We start from the raw sequence: 22,943 nt of genomic DNA, 5'->3' as shown, positions 1-22,943 counted from the left end.
GAAAGGAATAAAAGGGTACGCTGATAGGTCGAGATGAAGTGAGGGGCCGAGGAGGCTCGTGTGTAGAGCAATAGATGCCAGTACGGAGCAGCTGGGCCGAAAGGCCTGTGTCTGCACGGCACTTTTTGCATAATTCTGTTGAACAGTCGAGCGGCCGATTCCTTCAGAATTCGGTATTTCCCGAGTGAGGGTGCCTCCGTCGAGGCGATGCTCGGCAGCAGCCCCGGAGGTGTTACAAAGCGCAGGGGAAATTTAAGAGTGAGGGGAGTTCCCTGCCAGTCCAGCAGGAATCCGGTGGGATCCAGCACTTCATACGAAAAGTAGGCGTACAGCACTGAGCTGACAATCTCCACACATAGTCGGCACAACCTAGGGGTAGGAACCGTCTGTTCAGAATCTTGAAGGGTTTAAGACAGGCTCTTCCTATTTACTTTTGTTCACTGCAGGAGAGTCAATAAGCAAAGGACAAAGATTTAAGATAAGTGGTAAAACAAAATCCAAGGGGGGGGTGGGGGGGGAGAGATGAAAATTAAACGCAGCAAGTTGAAAGGGTAGAAGAAGCAATTTCAACAGTATCTATCAAAAAGGGGAGTTGGATAAGTGCTTGAAAAGCGATAAAAAAAAACTGCAGGTTATTGGGGAAGGAATAGGGGAGCGGGACTAATTGGATAGCTCTTTCAAAGGGCTGGCGCAGGCACGATGGATCGAATGGCCTCCTTCCGCCCTGTAAAACACACCCACCACCCCCCCCCCCACCCCACCCTCCCGCCCACCCCCAACCGTCCTTCTCTTCCCATAGCTAAGTTCTCCTGCACAGATGACTTCTTCAACAGAACTGTTTCGATAAATATCTGTTTAAACATCTTGCCACCTCAGTAACAAGTTAATTTTAGACCCAGTTTAACACAGCAGCAGATTTCATCAGTGTAGGTGAGATATTACAGCTCTTCTCAGTCTCAGGTACAGACACACATACAGACACACTGACAGATGGAGATGCCATTCTTGTTAATTCATTGCCACCTTCACTTTTTTTTAAAAAAAAAACAAAGATATACTGACGAGACAGAATAGTGTCTCAGACCTCTCTTCAGTAATTACTGGCTGCTGATTCTCCCGCTTATTATCCAAAGGATTCTGCTCGAAAAAAAAATCTCACTAGCAAAGATATTTTCATTGTGTGATTTCTTAAATTGCCTGAGCTTTTAACTTATGGAGGTGAGTGTATAAACTGTCTGTCAGCGCTCTCTGAATTCTGCCATTTAATGAAACGAGCAGATTCTTCACAGCGTCACTACCAGCACGGGTCACCTCAAAACTCGCCAGATCTAATTCTGGTGATAAATGGCGACTAATTAGAGACTTAAACATACCACTCTGAACGCTCGCCTGGCCCACAGTCGGATGCAAGTCTTCAGCCTCATTTTCTTCTACTGCAGGAGGAAGAGGAGAAATAGAGAACTGTTACTCAAAGTCCGAGAGACAAACCTCACCAGTCTGCTTCTAGATACATCGTCTATTTTCACATCGATACCAAGCAATGCTAATGGTAACAGGGACAACAAGGCATGGTTAGGCAAAGGCGAGGTCTGGGGCTTGCACTGACAACTGGGCAGCAGTTGTAAAAACTCCATTCTGGTACATAACAGGGTTACAGTCAAAGAACCAAAATTCACCCATCTCTCTACCAACGGCTGTGGCATTTGCACCAGTGAAAGATTTTTCAGTGGACAAAACAGGATCTTTCCTCACTTATTAATCATGTCTCCTTCACTCATGTTGAAAGGTCACCTCCACCCCTCGACTCCCCACGCCACACACCCACCCACCCCCCTCGACTCCCCACGCCACACACCCACCCACCCCCCTCGACTCCCCACGCCACACACCCACCCACCCCCCTCGACTCCCCACGCCACACACCCACCCACCCCCCTCGACTCCCCACGCCACACACCCACCCACCCCCCTCGACTCCCCACGCCACACCCCCTCGACTCCCCACGCCACACCCCCCCGACTCCCCACACCACACGCCACACCCCCCCGACTCCCCACACCACACGCCACACCCCCCCGACTCCCCACACCACACGCCACACCCCCCCGACTCCCCACACCACACGCCACACCCCCCCGACTCCCCACACCACACACCCACCCCCCCGACTCCCCACACCACACACCCACCCCCCCGACTCCCCACACCACACACCCACCCCCCCGACTCCCCACACCACACACCCACCCCCCCCGACTCCCCACACCACACACCCACCCCCCCCCGACTCCCCACACCACACACCCACCCCCCCGACTCCCCACACCACACACCCACCCCCCCGACTCCCCACACCACACACCCACCCCCCCGACTCCCCACACCACACACCCACCCCCCCGACTCCCCACACCACACACCCACCCCCCCGACTCCCCACACCACACACCCACCCCCCCGACTCCCCACACCACACACCCACCCCCCCGACTCCCCACACCACACACCCACCCCCCCGACTCCCCACACCACACACCCACCCCCCCGACTCCCCACACCACACACCCACCCCCCCGACTCCCCACACCACACACCCACCCCCCCGACTCCCCACACCACACACCCACCCCCCCGACTCCCCACACCACACACCCACCCCCCCAACTCCCCACACCACACACCCACCCCCCCAACTCCCCACACCACACACCCACCCCCCCAACTCCCCACACCACACACCCACCCCCCCAACTCCCCACACCACACACCCACCCCCCCAACTCCCCACACCACACACCCACCCCCCCAACTCCCCACACCACACACCCACCCCCCCAACTCCCCACACCACACACCCACCCCCCCAACTCCCCACACCACACACCCACCCCCCCAACTCCCCACACCACACACCCACCCCCCCAACTCCCCACACCACACACCCACCCCCCCAACTCCCACACCACACACCCACCCCCCCAACTCCCCACACCACACACCCACCCCCCCAACTCCCCACACCACACACCCACCCCCCCAACTCCCCACACCACACACCCACCCCCCCAACTCCCCACACCACACACCCACCCCCCCAACTCCCCACACCACACACCCACCCCCCAACTCCCCACACCACACACCCACCCCCCCAACTCCCCACACCACACACCCACCCCCCCAACTCCCCACACCACACACCCACCCCCCCAACTCCCCACACCACACACCCACCCCCCCCAACTCCCCACACCACACACCCACCCCCCCAACTCCCCACACCACACACCCACCCCCCCAACTCCCCACACCATACACCCACCCCCTCAACTCCCCACACCACACACCCACCCCCCCAACTCCCCACACCATACACCCACCCCCTCAACTCCCCACCACAACACACCCCCCCCCCCAACTCCCCACCTGCCCAGCACAATGCAGCACATTCCCTCCACTACCCATCCATAATAGTGAGCCTTCACACAGCAGCCCTCGCATTGTTTAAATCTTGGTTAATTAGGATGTACCTAGAGCAAGTGACAGCGTACTGCAGGTGTGCAAGCTTCATGTGAAGGCACTTCGAGCTGAACACTGCTGTACTTGTGCTCCATCAGGTGTACACTGTTCTATTTATTTCAAACTCATCATTCAGGTTGAAACACAGCCTGTTACTGAGCAACGCTGGCTAATAATTCACAAAGAAACATCATCTTTCATTTCACAGTGAGCTGAGGTATCAGAAAAAGTAGTCAAACAATCACAAACTTTTTAAAAAAAAGTTAAATTAAAGGAGAGAATGCTGAAATACGCCCACATTACTTTGGAACATAAAGAACTGTGTGTGTGTGTGGGGGGGGTGGGGGGGTGCTGAGTGTGCATTACTGAGTAATATTGACCATCGCTCCTGAATATTTTCTTTCCTGGTAACTGCGCCAGCTGACACAGCACAATGGACACAAACAATTGCCCTGCCTGGCAAGCTGTCTATTTTAGCTTCACCCTTTGATGAGGGAAAGATGGAGTTTGGAGAAAGAGGGAAAGGGCAATGAGTGTGTGTTGTGGGAGGCAAGTGGAGATGAGGCACCTAAGATTTTTTTAAAAATTCATTTACAGGACATGGGTGTCGCTGGCTGGGCCAGCATTTATTGCCCATCCCTAATTGCCCCTTGAGAAGGTGGTGAGCTGCCTTCTTGAACCGCTGCAGTCCATGTGGTGTAGGTACACCCACAGTGCTGTTAGGGAGGGAGTTCCAGGATTTTGACCCAGCGACAGTGAAGGAACGGCGATATATTTCCAAGTCAGGATGGTGAGCGACTTGGAGGGGAACTTCCAGGTGGTGGTGTTCCCATCTGTCTGCTGCCCTTGTCCTTCTAGGTGGTAGTGGTGATGGGCATGTAATGGTGGAGGGCGCAGCAATGGAGAAAGAACATTAGAAATAGGAGCAAGAGTGAACCATATGGCCCATCAAGCCTGCTGTGCCACTCAATACAATCATGGTTGATCTTTTGTCTTAGCTCCATCTTCCCACCCACCTCACATATCCTTTAATTCTTTGAGAGATCAAAACCTGTCTGTCCCAGCCTTAAGTGTACTCAACAGCAGAGCACCCACAACCCTCTGGTGGAGAGAATTCAAAACATTTAAAACCCTTTGAGTGAAGTAATTTCTCCTCATTGCAGTCCTAAACGATCAGCCAGCCCCTTATCCTGAGACTGGGCCCCGGTGTTCTAGATTCCCTGACCTGTGGAAACAATCTCTCAGCGTCTATCCTGTCAAGCCTCCTCGGAACCTTGTACGCTTCTAATGAGATCCCCCTGCTCCTCCTTCTAAACCGTGGATAATATGGGCCCAATTTACTCAGCCTCTCGGTATAGGGCAACCCTCTCATCCTAGGGACGAAGCTACTGAATCTTCACTGCACCACCTCCAATCCTCTCTTAAACATGGAGACCAAGACTGAAGACAGTACCCCAGATGTGGTCTCGCCAAAGCCCCGTTTAACTGTAGCAATTCTAGTGCTCCAATCGTCTGGCAATAAAAGGCCAAATAAAGGAGCCTCATTTGCTCTCCCAATGCCCCTGCTAACAAAGCAACATCACTGAGAGTGGTCACCTAATCTGTCCAGCCTCTCACATGGTTTGGTGGCGGTACTTGGCACGTGGGTCTTAAGAGAAGCGGAGGATCGCGAATTACCAGTGGTGAATAAAAATGTTCTTAAAAACGCGATATCAAATTCAAAATCTTTGCTGAAATGCTGCAAATCTTTCGTCTCCTTTCATTCAAAAGGTTGTTTTGCTTCCTCACCTCTCAGGCTTAACTATTAAAGTTCAGGAACTGTGACAAAGCTCAGTTAGGCGCTACAGTACAAGGGCCCCATGCAACGTGCCGCTGAATCCGAATTCCAAAGTGAATTCCAAGGTGGTTTACACTCATTTGAATTGGGAGGGTTTCTGCGCTCAGCTCACTGAACACTTTTGAGGCCTTTTAAAGTGACTAAGACAGAGAGAGACAAAAAAACAAAGCTTGCAACGCCAAATTCACCTTACAGAAAACAAACAAATCAATCAACTTATTAGGCCATAAGACCATTCGGCCCATCGAGACTGCTCATGGCTGATCTGATAACCCTCCCTCAACTCCACTTTCCTGCCTTTTTCCCATAACGCTCGATTCCCAGGATCTGTTCTCTAGCTTCAGACCCTAGAAAAGTAAGGCCAGGAGTCAAAAAGTTTATACACCATTGGACATTTACCACTAAACAAGATAACTTTAAATAAAGGTAAGGTCAATGAAAGAAACGCCTTCTGTGAATGTCACTAGTATTATTGAGAAGGCATCTTTGTTTGGCACCTAAGAACAGGGCTTTAACACACTAACTAACCCGAGCTTAATACCCAGTGTATTTAAGAAAGACTATGATAATTAAATTCATCAAAATTAATCATTTGGAAAAGTGGCCAATTCCACTCTTTGTACCTCTGGCCTCTCGTGCTATATCGCCCAGAGTTTAACTGACCGGTGGTGTAAAGTTTGCCTCCAGCGATACCCAGTGCTCACCAGCCCCAAGCCCATCACCCCAGGAGTACCCTGCCGGCAGTTCGGATTTCAGAGCTGACCTCTTAGCCCCTGGAGTTCAGATGAGAAGCGACAACATTTAAAATTCTAAGAGAGATCTGAGAAAAGGTTTCCCCTTGGCTGGAGAATCTAGAACGGGGGTCACAGCATCAGAGCGAGGTGCCTGCCATTTGGGACAAGACGGGGAGGGATTTCTTCACTTGTGGGGGGGGGTGATGTGAATCTCTGGAATTCTCTACCCCAGGGAGCAGTGGATGCTCAGTCATTGAGTATGCTCAAGGCAGAGGTCGACAGGTTTTTCAACACTAAAAGGTGTTAAGGAATATGGGGTTAGCGCAGGAAGACAAGAGCAACCATGATCTTACTGCTTGGCAGGACAGGATCAAAGAGCAAAATGGCCTCTCCCAGCTCCTATTACTTGTGCGCTAAAGATTTTTAAAAATGATTTAAAAAAAAAACTAAACGTATTTTGTATTTCTCAATGCGAATCAAGCTGAAAGATACCCAAATCTAGGCTAAAACCAAACCGGAGAATGCCTGGTTATGCAGCCTGCTCCTGAGAAACTGGGAGACACAGGTTTGCGTTTCTATAGCACCTTTCACAGCCTCAGGGCATCCCAAAGCACCCGTCCCGCCAATGGGGTGCTTTACTTCTTTTGAAGTGCGCTCACTGTTGGTAATGTCACAGGATCACAGGAGGTGGCCATTCGGCCCAGCAAGCCTGCACTGGCTCTCCGAAATCAACTTTGCACATTCTCTCTCTCTCTCTCTCTCTCTTCTCAGCTAGAAGTCCAATTCCCCTTTGAATACCTTGATACCTCAAACCCAAGTCCACCCACCACCCTCTGGGTGTAAAAGCTTTTCCTCGCAGCACATGTGCTCCTTTTGCCAATTATTTTGAATCTGTGCCCGCTCGTTCCTGATATTCTCTTGAGTGGGAACAGTTTCTCACTATTTACCCTGTCCATACCCCTCGGGATCTGGAACACCTCTGCCAAGGGTATGTAGGTGATGTAGGGAAACACAGTCCACCAACACAGCAAGCTCCCAAATCAGCAATGAGGTTTTTTTAAAAAAATAAAGTAATATACGTCAGTCAGAATATGAGGCAGGAACTCCCCTGCTCCTCTTTGAAATGGCGACAGTCACTGCAATCTTTTATGCCCACCCAAGGCGGCAGACAGGTATCCTGGCACTAATGTCTCATCTGAAAACAAATTGCAGTCAGGGCTGGAAGTGGAGGCGACAGTTAAACCAGTAAGCTCTCCAGTAAGATGCTGAGCCCACTACAATTCACCCCACTGTAGGAATAGGTCAAAAAAAAAAAGAATTGGATCAGACCACCAAACTATTGGTGACATGCAGCCAGTTAAATACTACAGAAACACAACCGCATTGGGAGGGATTGATTTATTTTCCCCCCTCTAAGCTATAAGCTTTGCCTCCTCCTCCCACCAGGTACACACAGTACTGAAGCTGGAGACAGACGAACTTCAAACCATCTAAGGGAATTGGAGTAGGCATTAAGTCCCTCAAGTTGGCACTGACATTCAAAGGGGTACATAGGGTGGTTATGTGCCCGGGCTGGCAATCCAGAAGCCTCAATGAACGATTGGTGCCCTTAGCTCAAATCCTACCACCGGGAGATTTTTCAATTCAGTTAATTAAACCAATGTAGGATTGGAAAGTTAGTCTTTTTTTTTAAATTCATTGACAGGGTGTGGGTTACTGGCTAGGTCAGTATTTATTGCCCATCCCTAATCATCCTTGAGAAGGTGGTGATGAGCTGCCTTCTTGAACCGCTGCAGTCCATGTGGTGTAGGTACACCCACAGCGCTGTTAGGGAGGGAGTTCCAGGATTTTGACCCAGCGACAGTGAAGGAACGGCCGATATATTTCCAAGTCAGGATGGTGAGTGACTTGGAGGGGAACTTCCAGGCAGTGATGTTCCCATCTATCTGCTACCCTTGCCCTTCTAGATGGCAGTGGTCACGTGTCTGGGAGGTGCTGTCTAAGGATCCTTGGTGAGTGTCTGCAGTGCATCTTGTAGTGGCAGCAGTGTGTGCCATCTGTGTGCCAGTGGTGGAGGGAGTGAACGTTTGTGGATGGGGAGCCAATCAAGTGGGCTGCTTGATGGTGTCGAGCTTGAGTATTGTGGGAGCTCCACTTACCCAGGCAAGTAAAGTGTATTCCATCCCACTCCTGACTCGGACAGGTAGCTACTGGACTGACTTAAAATCCCATCTGGGTCACTAATGCCCTTTAGGGAAGGAAATCTGCCATCCTTACCTGGTCTGGCCTACATGTGACTCCAGACCCACCCACAGCAATGAGGTCGACACTTAAATGCCCCCTGAAATCACCTGGTAAGCTGGGCAACTGGGGATGGCCTTGCCATGAATGGATTTTAAAAAAGGCCAATCTTTCACCTACACTGTAGGCTTTGCATCCCTTCAATTCCCTTCAGTGGAGCGTTTTCAAGTGTAACGTCCCATGTGGAGAGTAACAATTGATTTAGATGATGTTAAAGGAGTGATGTGGACTAGCAGCATTTAGACACAGCACACCTCCGTACAGAGTGAGGACGAAAGCTACTGGCAATGAATGTTAACACTTCAGGTCAGGGAATCTATAACGCGGGGGGGGGGGGTGGGGTGGGAGGGTGCTACAGCCTCAGGATAAGGGGCTAATCATTTACGACTGAAATGAGGGGCAATTACTTCACTCAAAGGGTGGTGAATGTTTGGAATTCTCTACCCCAGAGGGCTGTGGATGCTACATTGTTGAATATAATTGAGGCTAGGATAGGCAGGTTCTTTGGTCCCTCAGGGGGTTGAGAGATATAGGGAGTGGGCAGGAGGGTGGAGTTGAAACCCAAGGTCAGCTATGGTCGCATTGGCCGGCAGAGCAGCCTCGATGGACGGTGTGGTCTACCCCAGCTCCTAGTTCTTCTTGTGAGAATGGTGTTTCAATGATGTATAAGGCCATCTCCGAACCCAGCCTCTGGGATGCGATATTAACCTTTCTAACTCTTTCCCCCACCACCCCCCCCCCCACCTCCCCCTCTCTTAAGGCATTCTCTAAAGCCTCTCTCTTAAACCAAGCTTTGGAACACCTGCCCATAAAAATCTCCGGACGTGCCTCAGTGGATTACTACATTAAAAGGTGCTTGGTAAGTGCAAGTTGCTGTTGGTAAAGCTCGTTCTACCATTCAGCACAACCTGTCCATGCCCGGGCAGCTCTGTGCGTTCATTTGATAACCAGCGAGAAATTAAACTCAAACAGTTTCAGATTTTTGAAAAAACACTCTTGCATGTCTGTCTGCAGCCTGCTCTAACATTCAAAATAAACCTCACTGAGAGTCAGTGCAAGAATTTCCAGTATTTTTCCGTTGGATTGATGACACCGTGATTCACAATGAATTGGTAAACCAGATATGGGGCCGGGGGGGCGGGGGGGTGGGGGTAGAAATAACAGCAAAACAGAAACATTCACAATTGCTGCTTACTACATAGGCCCTGCCCCATAAAGACAGGCAGCTCATCATCTCTGTTCTTAATCAACTTACAGCCAGACAAAACAGCAGATTTTTCTGTCCACATTTAAATTGGCTTCCATTCATTTACAATTAACACAAGCCTTTTGACCCAGTCCCAACTCCCAAACTTAAAATACATAAATTAAAAACACAAATCAGACCCATTTTCCTGCGCCTCGTTTTAATCTCGAAATAATTCAGGACCAGCTACCTTTCCTCGATTTGCCAGCAGTTTTTATAGGGGTTGTACAGTGCGAATGTTACAGATTCAGTGCAACGCTGATCTACAACACCCTGCGCTCTTGCTGTCGAGCACAGGCAAAACATTAAGTGCCAAGTTCTCACTGGCAATGAACGCACCAACTACAGTAATGAGTTACTTCTCACAATAATCAGTCATAACCATTGATAACAGCAGAATTACATCCTCCACACCTGTCTGCAAAACTCCAAGTCCATCCTTTCAACCCAATGAATTTTCAGTTTCATTCAGAGCGGGGGTTAAAGGGGGCAAAACCCTTTCGTTTTAATCCCTAGGCCAGATTAAATTCCTTCAACCTTGTTTGCCTTTATCCTGTACAAATGATGAAGGGGCTCCTTTTAAAAAAAAGCGTGTGTGTCAAAAATTGGTCACATTCAGGAGAATCGCCAGCCAGTAACCGATTCTTCCAAGTGGATACTGATCTGTAATTTCCTTTCGCCACCTCCAGCCCCCCTTCTCTCTCTCTCCCCCACTCCCCACACCCCACCCCCCCATCCCCCCTTGTCTCCCCCCCAACCAACCCACCCCCTTCTCTCTCCCCCCCACCCACCCAACCCCCACCCTCCTTTTCTCTCCCCCCACCCACCCCCCCCAACACCCACCCCCCTTCTCTCTCCCCCCACTCCCCCACTGTCTCCCACCACCCCCTTCTCTACCGCCCCCCCCCCACCGTCTCCCACCACCCCCTTCTCTCTCCCCCCCACCCCACCCCCCCACCGCACCCCCCACCCCCTTCTCTCTCCCCCACCGCCCCACACCCCCAGCCCCCCCCCACCCCACCCCACCCCCCCTTCTCTCTCCCCCCACCCCCTCACCCCACCCCCCCTTCTCTCTCCCCCCACCCCCCCACCCCACCCCCCCTTCTCTCTCCCCCCACCCCCCCACCCCACCCCCCCTTCTCTCTCCCCCACCCCCTCACCCCACCCCCCTTCTCTCTACCCCCACCCATCTCTCTCCCCCCCACCCCCCATCTCTCTCCCCCCACCCCCCCACCCCACCCCACCCCCCTTCTCTCTCCCCCCAGCCCCCCACCCATCTCTCTCCCCCCCACCCCCCCATCTCTCTCCCCCCACCCCCCCACCCCACCCCCCCACCCCACCCCCCTTCTCTCTCCCCCCACCCCCCCACCCATCTCTCTCCCCCCACCCATCTCTCTCCACCCCACCCCCCTTCTCTCTCCCCCCACCCCCCCACCCCACCCCCCTTCTCTCTCCCCCCACCCCACCCCCCCCTTCTCTCTCCCCCCACCCCCCCACCCCACCCCCCTTCTCTCTCCCCCCACCCCACCCCCCCCTTCTCTCTCCCCCCACCCCACCCCCCCCTTCTCTCTCCCCCCACCCCACCCCCCCCCTTCTCTCTCCCCCCACCCCCCCACCCCACCCCCCTTCTCTCTCCCCCCACCCCACCCCCCCCTTCTCTCTCCCCCCACCCCCCCACCCATCTCTCTCCCCCCACCCATCTCTCTCCCCCCACCCATCTCTCTCCCCCCCACCCCCTCACCCCACCCCCCCCTTCCCCCACCCCCCACCCCACTCCCCCTTCTCTCGCTCCCCTCCCCCCACCCCCCCCACCCCCTTCTCTCTCCCCCCCCACCCCCCTGCCCCCCTTTTCTCTCTCCCCACCCCCCACCCCATCCCCCCTTCTCTCTCTCCCCCCCCACCCCCCTGCCCCCTTCTCTCTCCCCCCCACCCCCCTGCCCCCCTTCTCTCTCTCCCCACCCCCCTTCTCTCCCCCCCACCCCCTTCTCTCTCTCCCCACCCACCCACCCCCCCCACCCCACCCCCCTTCTCTCTCTCCCCACCCACCCACCCCCCCCACCCCACCCCCCTTCTCTCTCTCCCCACCCACCCACCCCACTTCTCTCTCTCCCCCCCACCCCCCTTCTCTCTCCTAACCCCCCCAACCACCCCCCTTCTCTCTCCTAACCCCCCCAACCACCCCCCTTCTCTCTCTCCCCCCCTCCCCAACCCCCAGAAACCGCTTTAAAAACCAGTCCCCCACTCTCCCCAAAACAAGCTCCGTCTTGGAGATCAGCTTTGATACAATTGCGTTCTCCAGTGCAGGAGCCTGTTTAATTCTCGGTGCGATCTCACAGACAGCATCCAAATTACTAACTTCTGAATAATACACCGATGTATTTTTTTTTATCTAAATCGGGCTCTCAAATGGACATTCTGTTGGGCTGGCTTTTTTTCACACACACACACAAAAAACAACTTTTCCGCTATGATTTCTTCTGTGACCCTTTGCCTTCGGGATAACACCACAAAATAAACATCCAAATATAGATACAATGATATTCTTTAAAGAAAGCGGTGGTCAATTTCGGAGGCAGAGTGTGGATTGTTAGAGAGAATAAGGTCTGTCTTTCATCACAGTGAATCTGACTGAAATGGGACCGACGAGCTCGTGTTTTTATTATTATTTTGAAGTTCCTGGCTGCCGGAAGTTTCTTAGGACCCGAGCTATGTGACTCGGTGCTCAGGGAAACTTTGTTGTAACATTCCTTCACACCCAAGACACAAAGTGTCTCAGCAAAAGCCCCAAACACTCTCTCACACACACACTGTCTCAGCAAAAGCCCCAAACTTTCTCAGCCCCAGCAAAAGCCCCAAACTCTCTCTCACACACACACTGTCTCAGCAAAAGCCCCAAACTTTCTCAGCCCCAGCAAAAGCCCCAAACTCTCTCTCACACACACACTGTCTCAGCAAAACCCCAAACTCTCTCTCTCACACACACACACACTGTCTCAGCAAAACCCCAAACTCGCTCTCACACACACACCGTCTCAGCAAAACCCCAAACTCTCTCTCACACACACACACTGTCTCAGCAAAACCCCAAACTCTCTCTCACACACACACAGACACACTGTCCCAGCAAAACCCCAAACTCTCTCACACAAACACACACTGTCCCAGCAAAACCCCAAACTCTCTCTCACACACACACACTGTCCCAGCAAAACCCCAAACTCTCTCACACACACACTGTCTCAGCAAAACCCCAAACTCTCTCTCACACACACACCATCTCAGCAAAACCCCAAACTCTCTCTCACACACACACACACTGTCTCAGCAAAACCCCAAACTCTCTCTCACACACACACACACTGTCTCAGCAAAACCCCAAACTCTCTCTCACACACACACACACTGTCTCAGCAAAACCCCAAACTCTCTCTCACACACACACACACTGTCTCAGCAAAACCCCAAACTCTCTCTCACACACACACACACTGTCTCAGCAAAACCCCAAACTCTCTCTCACACACACACACACTGTCTCAGCAAAACCCCAAACTCTCTCTCACACACACACACACACTGTCTCAGCAAAACCCCAAACTCTCTCTCACACACACACTGTCTCAGCAAAACCCCAAACTCTCTCTCACACACACACTGTCTCAGCAAAACCCCAACCTCTCTCACGCACACACACACACTGTCTCAGCAAAACCCCAAACTCTCTCACACATACACACTGTCTCAGCAAAACCCCAAACTCTCTCTCACACACACTGTCTCAGCAAAACCCCAAACTCTCTCACACACACACACACTGTCTCAGCAAAACCCCAAACTCTCTAACACACACTATCTCAGCAAAACCCCAAAGTCTCTCTCACACCCACACACACACACACTGTCTCAGCAAAACCCCAAACTCTCTCTCTCACACACACACACTGTCTCAGCAAAACCCCAAACTCTCTCACATATACACACTGTCTCAGCAAAACCCCAAACTCTCTCACATATACACACTGTCTCAGCAAAACCCCAAACTCTCTCACATATACACACTGTCTCAGCAAAACCCCAAACTCTCTCACATATACACACTGTCTCAGCAAAACCCCAAACTCTCTCACACACACACACTGTCTCAGCAAAACCCCAAACTCTCTCACACATACACACTGTCTCAGCAAAACCCCAAACTCTCTCACACACACACACACACACACTATCTCAGCAAATCCCCAAACTCTCTCTCACACCCACACACACACTGTCTCAGCAAAACCCCAAACTCTCTCTCACACACACACTGTCTCAGCAAAACCCCAAACTCTCTCTCTCACACACACACACACACACACACACACACACAGTCTCAGCAAAACCCCTAACTCTCTCACACACACACTGTCTCAGCAAAACCCCTAACTCTCTCACACACACACTGTCTCAGCAAAACCCCAAACTCTCTCACACACACACTTTCTCAGCAAAACCCCAAACTCTCTCACACACACACACTGTCTCAGTAAAACCCCAAACTCTCTCACACACACACACTGTCTCAGCAAAACCCCAAACTCTCTCTCACACACACTGTCTCAGCAAAACCCCAAACTATCTCACCCACACACACACACTATCTCAGCAAAACCCCAAACTCTCTCACACACACACAATGTCTCAGCAAAACCCCAAACTCTCTCTCACACACACACACTGTCTCAGCAAAACCCCAAACTCTCTCTCTCACACACACACTGTCTCAGCAAAACCCCAAACTCTCTCTCTCACACACACACACACACACTGTCTCAGCAAAACCCCAAACTCTCTCACACACACACACACACTGTCTCAGCAAAACCCCAAACTCTCTCACACACACACACACTGTCTCAGCAAAACCCCAAACTCTCTCACACACACACACTGTCTCAGCAAAACCCCAAACTCTCTCACACACACACACTGTCTCAGCAAAACCCCAAACTCTCTCACACACACACACTGTCTCAGCAAAACCCCAAACTCTCTCTCACACACACACTGTCTCAGCAAAACCCCAAACTCTCTCTCACACACACACTGTCTCAGCAAAACCCCAAACTCTCTCACACACACAGACACTGTCTCAGCAAAACCCCAAACTCTCTCACACACACACACACTGTCTCAGCAAAACCCCAAACTCTCTCTCACACACACACTGTCTCAGCAAAACCCCAAACTCTCTCTCACACACACACACACTGTCTCAGCAAAACCCCAAACTCTCTCTCTCACACACACACTGTCTCAGCAAAACCCCAAACTCTCTCTCTCACACACACTGTCTCAGCAAAACCCCAAACTCTCTCTCACACACACACACTGTCTCAGCAAAACCCCAAACTCTCTCTCACACACACACACTGTCTCAGCAAAACCCCAAACTCTCTCTCCCATACACACTGTCTCAGCAAAACCCCAAACTCTCTCACACACACACACACTGGCTCAGCAAAACCCCAAACTCTCTCTCTCATACACACTGTCTCAGCAAAACCCCAAACTCTCTGTCACACACACACACTGTCTCAGCAAAACCCCAAACTCTCTCTCTCATACACACTGTCTCAGCAAAACCCCAAACGCTCTCACACACAGAGACACTGTCTCAGCAAAACCCCAAACTCTCTCACACACACAGACACTGTCTCAGCAAAACCGCAAACTCTCTCTCACACACAGACACTGTCTCAGCAAAACCGCAAACTCTCTCTCACACACACACACAGTCTCAGCAAAACCCCAAACTCTCTCTCTCACACACACTGTCTCAGCAAAACCCCAAACTCTCTCTCTCACACACACTGTCTCAGCAAAACCCCAAACTCTCTCTCTCACACACACTGTCTCAGCGAAACCCCAAACTCTCTCTCACACACACACACTGTCTCAGCAAAACCCCAAACTCTCTCACACACACACACACACTGTCTCAGCAAAACCCCAAACTCTCTCACACACACACACTGTCTCAGCAAAACCCCAAACTCTCTCACACACACACACTGTCTCAGCAAAACCCCAAACTCTCTCTCACACACACACACTGTCTCAGCAAAACCCCAAACTCTCTCTCACACACACACACTGTCTCAGCAAAACCCCAAACTCTCTCTCACACACACAAACTGTCTCAGCAAAACCCCAAACTCTCTCACACACACACACACATACACACACACTGTCTCAGCAAAACCCCAAACTCTCTCACACACACACACACTGTCTCAGCAAAACCCCAAACTCTCTCTCACACACACACTGTCTCAGCAAAACCCCAAACTCTCTCTCTCACACACACACTGTCTCAGCAAAACCCCAAACTCTCTCTCTCACACACACTGTCTCAGCAAAACACCAAACTCTCTCTCACACACACACACTGTCTCAGCAAAACCCCAAACTCTCTCTCACACACACACACTGTCTCAGCAAAACCCCAAACTCTCTCTCACACACACACTGTCTCAGCAAAACCCCAAACTCTCTCACACACACAGACACTGTCTCAGCAAAACCCCAAACTCTCTCTCACACACACACACTGTCTCAGCAAAACCCCAAACTCTCTCTCACACACACACACTGTCTCAGCAAAACCCCAAACTCTCTCTCACACACACACACTGTCTCAGCAAAACCCCAAACTCTCTCTCTCACACACACACTGTCTCAGCAAAACCCCAAACTCTCTCTCTCACACACACTGTCTCAGCAAAACCCCAAACTCTCTCTCACACACACACACTGTCTCAGCAAAACCCCAAACTCTCTCTCACACACACACACTGTCTCAGCAAAACCCCAAACTCTCTCACACACACACACTGTCTCAGCAAAACCCCAAACTCTCTCTCTCATACACACTGTCTCAGCAAAACCCCAAACTCTCTCTCACACACACACACACTGTCTCAGCAAAACCCCAAACTCTCTCTCTCACACACACTGTCTCAACAAAACCCCAAACTCTCTCACACACACAGACACTGTCTCAGCAAAACCCCAAACTCTCTCACACACACAGACACTGTCTCAGCAAAACCCCAAACTCTCTCTCACACACACACACTGTCTCAGCAAAACCCCAAACTCTCTCTCTCACACACACTGTCTCAGCAAAACCCCAAACTCTCTCTCTCACACACACTGTCTCAGCGAAACCCCAAACTCTCTCTCACACACACACACTGTCTCAGCAAAACCCCAAACTCTCTCTCACACACACACACTGTCTCAGCAAAACCCCAAACTCTCTCACACACACACACTGTCTCAGCAAAACCCCAAACTCTCTCACACACACAGTCTCAGCAAAACCCCAAACTCTCTCTCACACACACACACTGTTTCAGCAAAACCCCAAACTCTCTCACACACACACACTGTCTCAGCAAAACTCCAAACTCTCTCACACACACACACACTGTCTCAGCAAAACCCCAAACTCTCTCTCACACACACACTGTCTCAGCAAAACCCCAAACTCTCTCTCACACACACTGTCTCAGCAAAACCCCAAACTCTCTCTCACACACACACTGTCTCAGCAAAACCCCAAACTCTCTCTCACACACACACTGTCTCAGCAAAACCCCAAACTCTCTCTCACACACTGTCTCAGCAAAACCCCAAACTCTCTCTCACACACTGTCTCAGCAAAACCCCAAACTCTCTCTCACACACTGTCTCAGCAAAACCCCAAACTCTCTCTCACACACTGTCTCAGCAAAACCCCAAACTCTCTCTCACACACTGTCTCAGCAAAACCCCAAACTCTCTCTCACACACTGTCTCAGCAAAACCCCAAACTCTCTCTCACACACTGTCTCAGCAAAACCCCAAACTCTCTCTCACACACACACACTGTCTCAGCAAAACCCCAAACTCTCTCACACACACACACAGTCTCAGCAAAACCCCAAACTCTCTCACACACACACACACACACACACAGTCTCAGCAAAACCCCAAACTCTCTCACACACACACAGTCTCAGCAAAACCCCAAACTCTCTCTCACACACACACTGTCTCAGCAAAACCCCAAACTCTCTCACACACACACACTGTCTCAGCAAAACCCCAAACTCTCTCACACACACACTGTCTCAGCAAAACCCCAAACTCTCTCACACACACACACTGTCTCAGCAAAACCCCAAACTCTCTCACACACACACACACACACACACACAGTCTCAGCAAAACCCCAAACTCTCTCACACACACACTGTCTCAGCAAAACCCCAAACTCTCTCACACACACACACTGTCTCAGCAAAACCCCAAACTCTCTCACACACACACACACACACACACACAGTCTCAGCAAAACCCCAAACTCTCTCACACACACACAGTCTCAGCAAAACCCCAAACTCTCTCTCACACACACACTGTCTCAGCAAAACCCCAAACTCTCTCACACACACACACTGTCTCAGCAAAACCCCAAACTCTCTCACACACACACACTGTCTCAGCAAAACCCCAAACTCTCTCACACACACACACTGTCTCAGCAAAACCCCAAACTCTCTCACACACACACACTGTCTCAGCAAAACCCCAAACTCTCTCTCACACACTGTCTCAGCAAAACCCCAAACTCTCTCTCACACACTGTCTCAGCAAAACCCCAAACTCTCTCTCACACACTGTCTCAGCAAAACCCCAAACTCTCTCTCACACACTGTCTCAGCAAAACCCCAAACTCTCTCTCACACACTGTCTCAGCAAAACCCCAAACTCTCTCTCACACACTGTCTCAGCAAAACCCCAAACTCTCTCTCACACACTGTCTCAGCAAAACCCCAAACTCTCTCTCACACACTGTCTCAGCAAAACCCCAAACTCTCTCTCACACACACACACTGTCTCAGCAAAACCCCAAACTCTCTCTCACACACACACACTGTCTCAGCAAAACCCCAAACTCTCTCTCACACACACACTGTCTCAGCAAAACCCCAAACTCTCTCTCACACACACACACTGTCTCAGCAAAACCCCAAACTCTCTCACACACACACACACTGTCTCAGCAAAACCCCAAACTCTCTCACACAAACACACAGTCTCAGCAAAACCCCAAACTCTCTCACACAAACACAGTCTCAGCAAAACCCCAAACTCTCTCACACGCATACACTGTCTCAGCAAAACCCCAAACTCTCTCTCACACACACACAGTCTCAGCAAAACCCCAAACTCTCTCTCACACACACACAGTCTCAGCAAAACCCCAAACTCTCTCTCTCACACACACACAGTCTCAGCAAAACCCCAAACTCTCTCTCACACACACACACTGTCTCAGCAAAACCCCAAACTCTCTCTCACACACACACACTGTCTCAGCAAAACCCCAAACTCTCTCACACACACACACACTGTCTCAGCAAAACCCCAAACTCTCTCACACACACACACTGTCTCAGCAAAACCCCAAACTCTCTCTCACACACTGTCTCAGCAAAACCCCAAACTCTCTCTCACACACTGTCTCAGCAAAACCCCAAACTCTCTCTCACACACTGTCTCAGCAAAACCCCAAACTCTCTCTCACACACTGTCTCAGCAAAACCCCAAACTCTCTCTCACACACTGTCTCAGCAAAACCCCAAACTCTCTCTCACACACTGTCTCAGCAAAACCCCAAACTCTCTCTCACACACTGTCTCAGCAAAACCCCAAACTCTCTCTCACACACTGTCTCAGCAAAACCCCAAACTCTCTCTCACACACTGTCTCAGCAAAACCCCAAACTCTCTCTCACACACTGTCTCAGCAAAACCCCAAACTCTCTCTCACACACTGTCTCAGCAAAACCCCAAACTCTCTCTCACACACTGTCTCAGCAAAACCCCAAACTCTCTCTCACACACTGTCTCAGCAAAACCCCAAACTCTCTCTCACACACTGTCTCAGCAAAACCCCAAACTCTCTCTCACACACTGTCTCAGCAAAACCCCAAACTCTCTCTCACGCACTGTCTCAGCAAAACCCCAAACTCTCTCTCACACACACACACTGTCTCAGCAAAACCCCAAACTCTCTCACACACACACACACTGTCTCAGCAAAACCCCAAACTCTCTCACACAAACACACAGTCTCAGCAAAACCCCAAACTCTCTCACACACACACACACTGTCTCAGCAAAACCCCAAATTCTCTCTCACACACACACACACACTGTCTCAGCAAAACCCCAAACTCTCTCTCACACACACACAGTCTCAGCAAAACCCCAAACTCTCTCTCACACACACACAGTCTCAGCAAAACCCCAAACTCTCTCTCTCACACACACACTGTCTCAGCAAAACCCCAAACTCTCTCTCACACACACACACTGTCTCAGCAAAACCCCAAACTCTCTCTCACACACACACACTGTCTCAGCAAAACCCCAAACTCTCTCACACACACACACACTGTCTCAGCAAAACCCCAAACTCTCTCACACACATACACACTGTCTCCGCAAAACCCCAGAGCCGGCACACATACGCACAGACAGACAGACAGACAGACGGGGAGTCTCCACTGGAGAACCCAAAAGTCCAACACAGTCTCTCTCAGCTAAGTTCCCCTGCATCACATACTATCTCAACTAAGTCACACGAGAGAAGCGGAGGATTGGGGGGGGGGGGTCATTATAGCAGCCAAACCTCACCCCCACCCACCCCCCCTATAACATGGACCCAGCGGCACAGACACACACACACACACACACACACACAGAGAGGGAGAGGGAGCCGCTCATCCCCTTCTCCCCAGCTCGGGTTGCGCAGCCACAGCAGCTCATGCGAGAAGGGAACTGCTTCGCTTTGAATGAGAACAGGATTGTCCTGTAACAAAACACACTTTCCACTCCCCCACCACCCTCCAAAAAAAACCCACCCCCCCCCCCCCCCCCCAACCCCCTTTCACTCCACTCCACTCCCCGGACCCGTCTTTATAGATTGAACTTTTAATACATACGGGGAGGGAGGTCGCTTTTTTTCTGTTATGTGGGTTTTTCGTTACTTACCTTTCAGCGATCTTGGCTTCGCTTGTTTTCGGCGAGACATCCTAAAGGCATTAAAAACCCTTCTTCAAGACTTGGGTCTGGGGGGCTGGGGGGGGGGGGGGGTCTTCTCCTCTCCTCTCTATGTTAAAAGCCCCTTTGACACGTTTAGCAGTATTGGCTGCCCTCAGTATAAATGTTGCTTTCTCTCTCCCTCTCTCTCTCTCAATCTCACAGAATTAAAATAAACAGTTCATTGTGTGTAGTCTTCCTCTGCTTTAACACTCTTCCACCCCCCCTCCCCACCCAACCCCCCTCCCCAAAAAAAAACAGCATCCAGCAAAATATCTGATGAAGTGAAAGCTTCGGAAGACTTTTCTCCCAAATCTGTAAATTCCACCATCAGAAGGGAATATAATCTAGAATTTTTCTTCCCCCCCCTCTTCTCTCTCTCTTTCTCAGCAACAAAAGAGGGAGAAACTGCAAAAAAAAATTACGTCTTTAAAATAAAATAATAAACTGGGAGCTCAAAATACTTTTTCTCTGCATTCTAACCGCTAAAGAATCTTCTCCTGTCTTTTTTCCTTTTCGGGGAGGGTTTTTTTTGGGGGGGGGTTGGTAAGGGGTGGGGGGGGGTTTTGCTATATTAATATATACATTTTTTTTTAAAGAAAAAAAGAAAAAGAATCCCCCAGCTGGAATCAGCGCTTGCAAAAAGGCTCTAAGTCTTATCCTTGGTGTGGAAGCGGAATAGAGAGAGATGCGATTCCCCCACTCCCTCCTCATCACAAACCTGCAAAGTCTTGGACTGCGCTGTCGCTCCGGTAGTCCACATAATAATGGAAAATTTAAACAAGGCCCCAAACCCATCAGGATGGCTCCAGAGGGGGGCCCTTCCCCACAGGGACACGCACTGTACGTAATCACTGAGGAAATCATTGTCAGCCTCAGAATGCACGCCTGGTGCATGATGAAACCCACAGCCACCAGCAAGATCCGGACTTCTGGATTCACCGTCCCAGTGAAAACTCCGGATCTGGAGCTTTAATCCTCTTTTGCTGTTCGCTGCTGCAGCCGCCACTCCTGCCCTTTTATTTTCCCTTTTCTCTCTCTCTCTCCCTCTCTCTCTCTCCCTCTCTCTCTCTCTCTCTCTCACACACTCACTCGTAATTTTTAAAAGAATCTTCTGAAGCTGCACTCTTCCCCCTTCTGGCTGGACTTAGCATGCTTGTACATACAGTGCCCCTTTTCCATTTGTTCTCACCTCAACTTCTCCCACCAGCCCCAGGAGTAAAAGTGGTTTATCGCAAAAAGAATTATTTAATTTTTACTGGGTTTTATTTTTTTCTTCTCCAAGATTCCCAAGGGGCTTTTTAAAAAAATAAATTAAACCCCCACACCCCCCCGCCTTCGTTTGTGGTTGATGACCAGGGACATTCTGCTCGCTCCCCGAAAGGATTTTTCAGAAGGGAATATTTAGGAAGTTGGAATCTTTTTAAAGGTTGCAAATTTTATTTTGGAAGTTGTAATGTTTGTTTGAAACTTGTAATATTCTGCATGTTGTAATACTTTCAATGTCATATTTGCTTCTAAAAGTTATACTATTTATTTTGAAAGCTGTACTAGCTTGAATATTATATTATTGGAATTATATTTGCTTCAAAAATTTGTAGTATTTATTTTGAAAGTTTTAACACTTTGAGTATTATAGTATTATTGGAATTATATTTGCTTCAAAAAGTTGTAATATTTATTTTGAAAGTTTTAACACTTTGGGTATTATAGTATTTTTGGAATTATTGCTTCAAAAAGTTGTAATATTTATTTTGAAAGTTTTAACACGGAATATTATTGTATTTTAGAATTATATTTGCTTTGAAAAGTTGTATTTATTTTGCAAGTTTTAATACTTTGGATATTATAGTATTTTTGGAATTATATTTGCTTCAAAAAGTTGTAATATTTATTTTGAAAGTTTAACACTTTGAATATTATGGTATTTTTGGAATTATATTTGCTTTGAAAAGTTGTAATATTTGTTTTGCAAGTTCTAATATTTTGAAACTTTGTAATACTTTGAAAGTTGTAATATAGGAAAATAGGAATCAGGAGTAGACCATTCAGCCCTTTGAGCCTGCTGCACCACTCAATAAGATCAGGGCTGACTTGGTTATGGTCTCAGCTCCACTTTCCTGTCTTTTCCACCTTTGTCTATCAAAAACCTGTCTAACTCAGCCTT

General features: G+C 50.0%; 1 protein-coding gene across 5 annotated transcripts in view; it reads right to left on the bottom strand.

The window, feature by feature from the left end:
* Nucleotides 1-21,541, bottom strand: part of LOC121279188 (zinc finger protein 521) — a 547,824-nt gene extending 526,283 nt beyond the window's left edge. For 4 of the 5 annotated variants that reach the window (XM_041190191.1, XM_041190194.1, XM_041190193.1 and 1 more), the window contains exons 1-2: nucleotides 20,729-20,812; nucleotides 1,374-1,433 (exon numbers count right to left, since the gene is read on the bottom strand). In XM_041190191.1, coding sequence (XP_041046125.1) covers nucleotides 1,374-1,433; nucleotides 20,729-20,768 — 100 coding nt within the window. In that variant the 5' untranslated portion in view covers nucleotides 20,769-20,812. Of the gene's footprint in view, nucleotides 1-1,373; nucleotides 1,434-20,728; nucleotides 20,813-21,497 lie in introns of those variants that run through there. The other variant, XM_041190196.1, reaches the window with a different exon arrangement.
* Nucleotides 21,542-22,943: the final 1,402 nt, after the last annotated feature.

The sequence above is a fragment of the Carcharodon carcharias genome, chromosome 6 (genome assembly GCF_017639515.1).
Source record: "Carcharodon carcharias isolate sCarCar2 chromosome 6, sCarCar2.pri, whole genome shotgun sequence".
NCBI classification, from domain to species: Eukaryota; Metazoa; Chordata; class Chondrichthyes; order Lamniformes; family Lamnidae; genus Carcharodon; species Carcharodon carcharias.
Note: the sequence above shows the minus strand (reverse complement) of the source record. Positions and strands in the feature narration are given on the sequence as shown.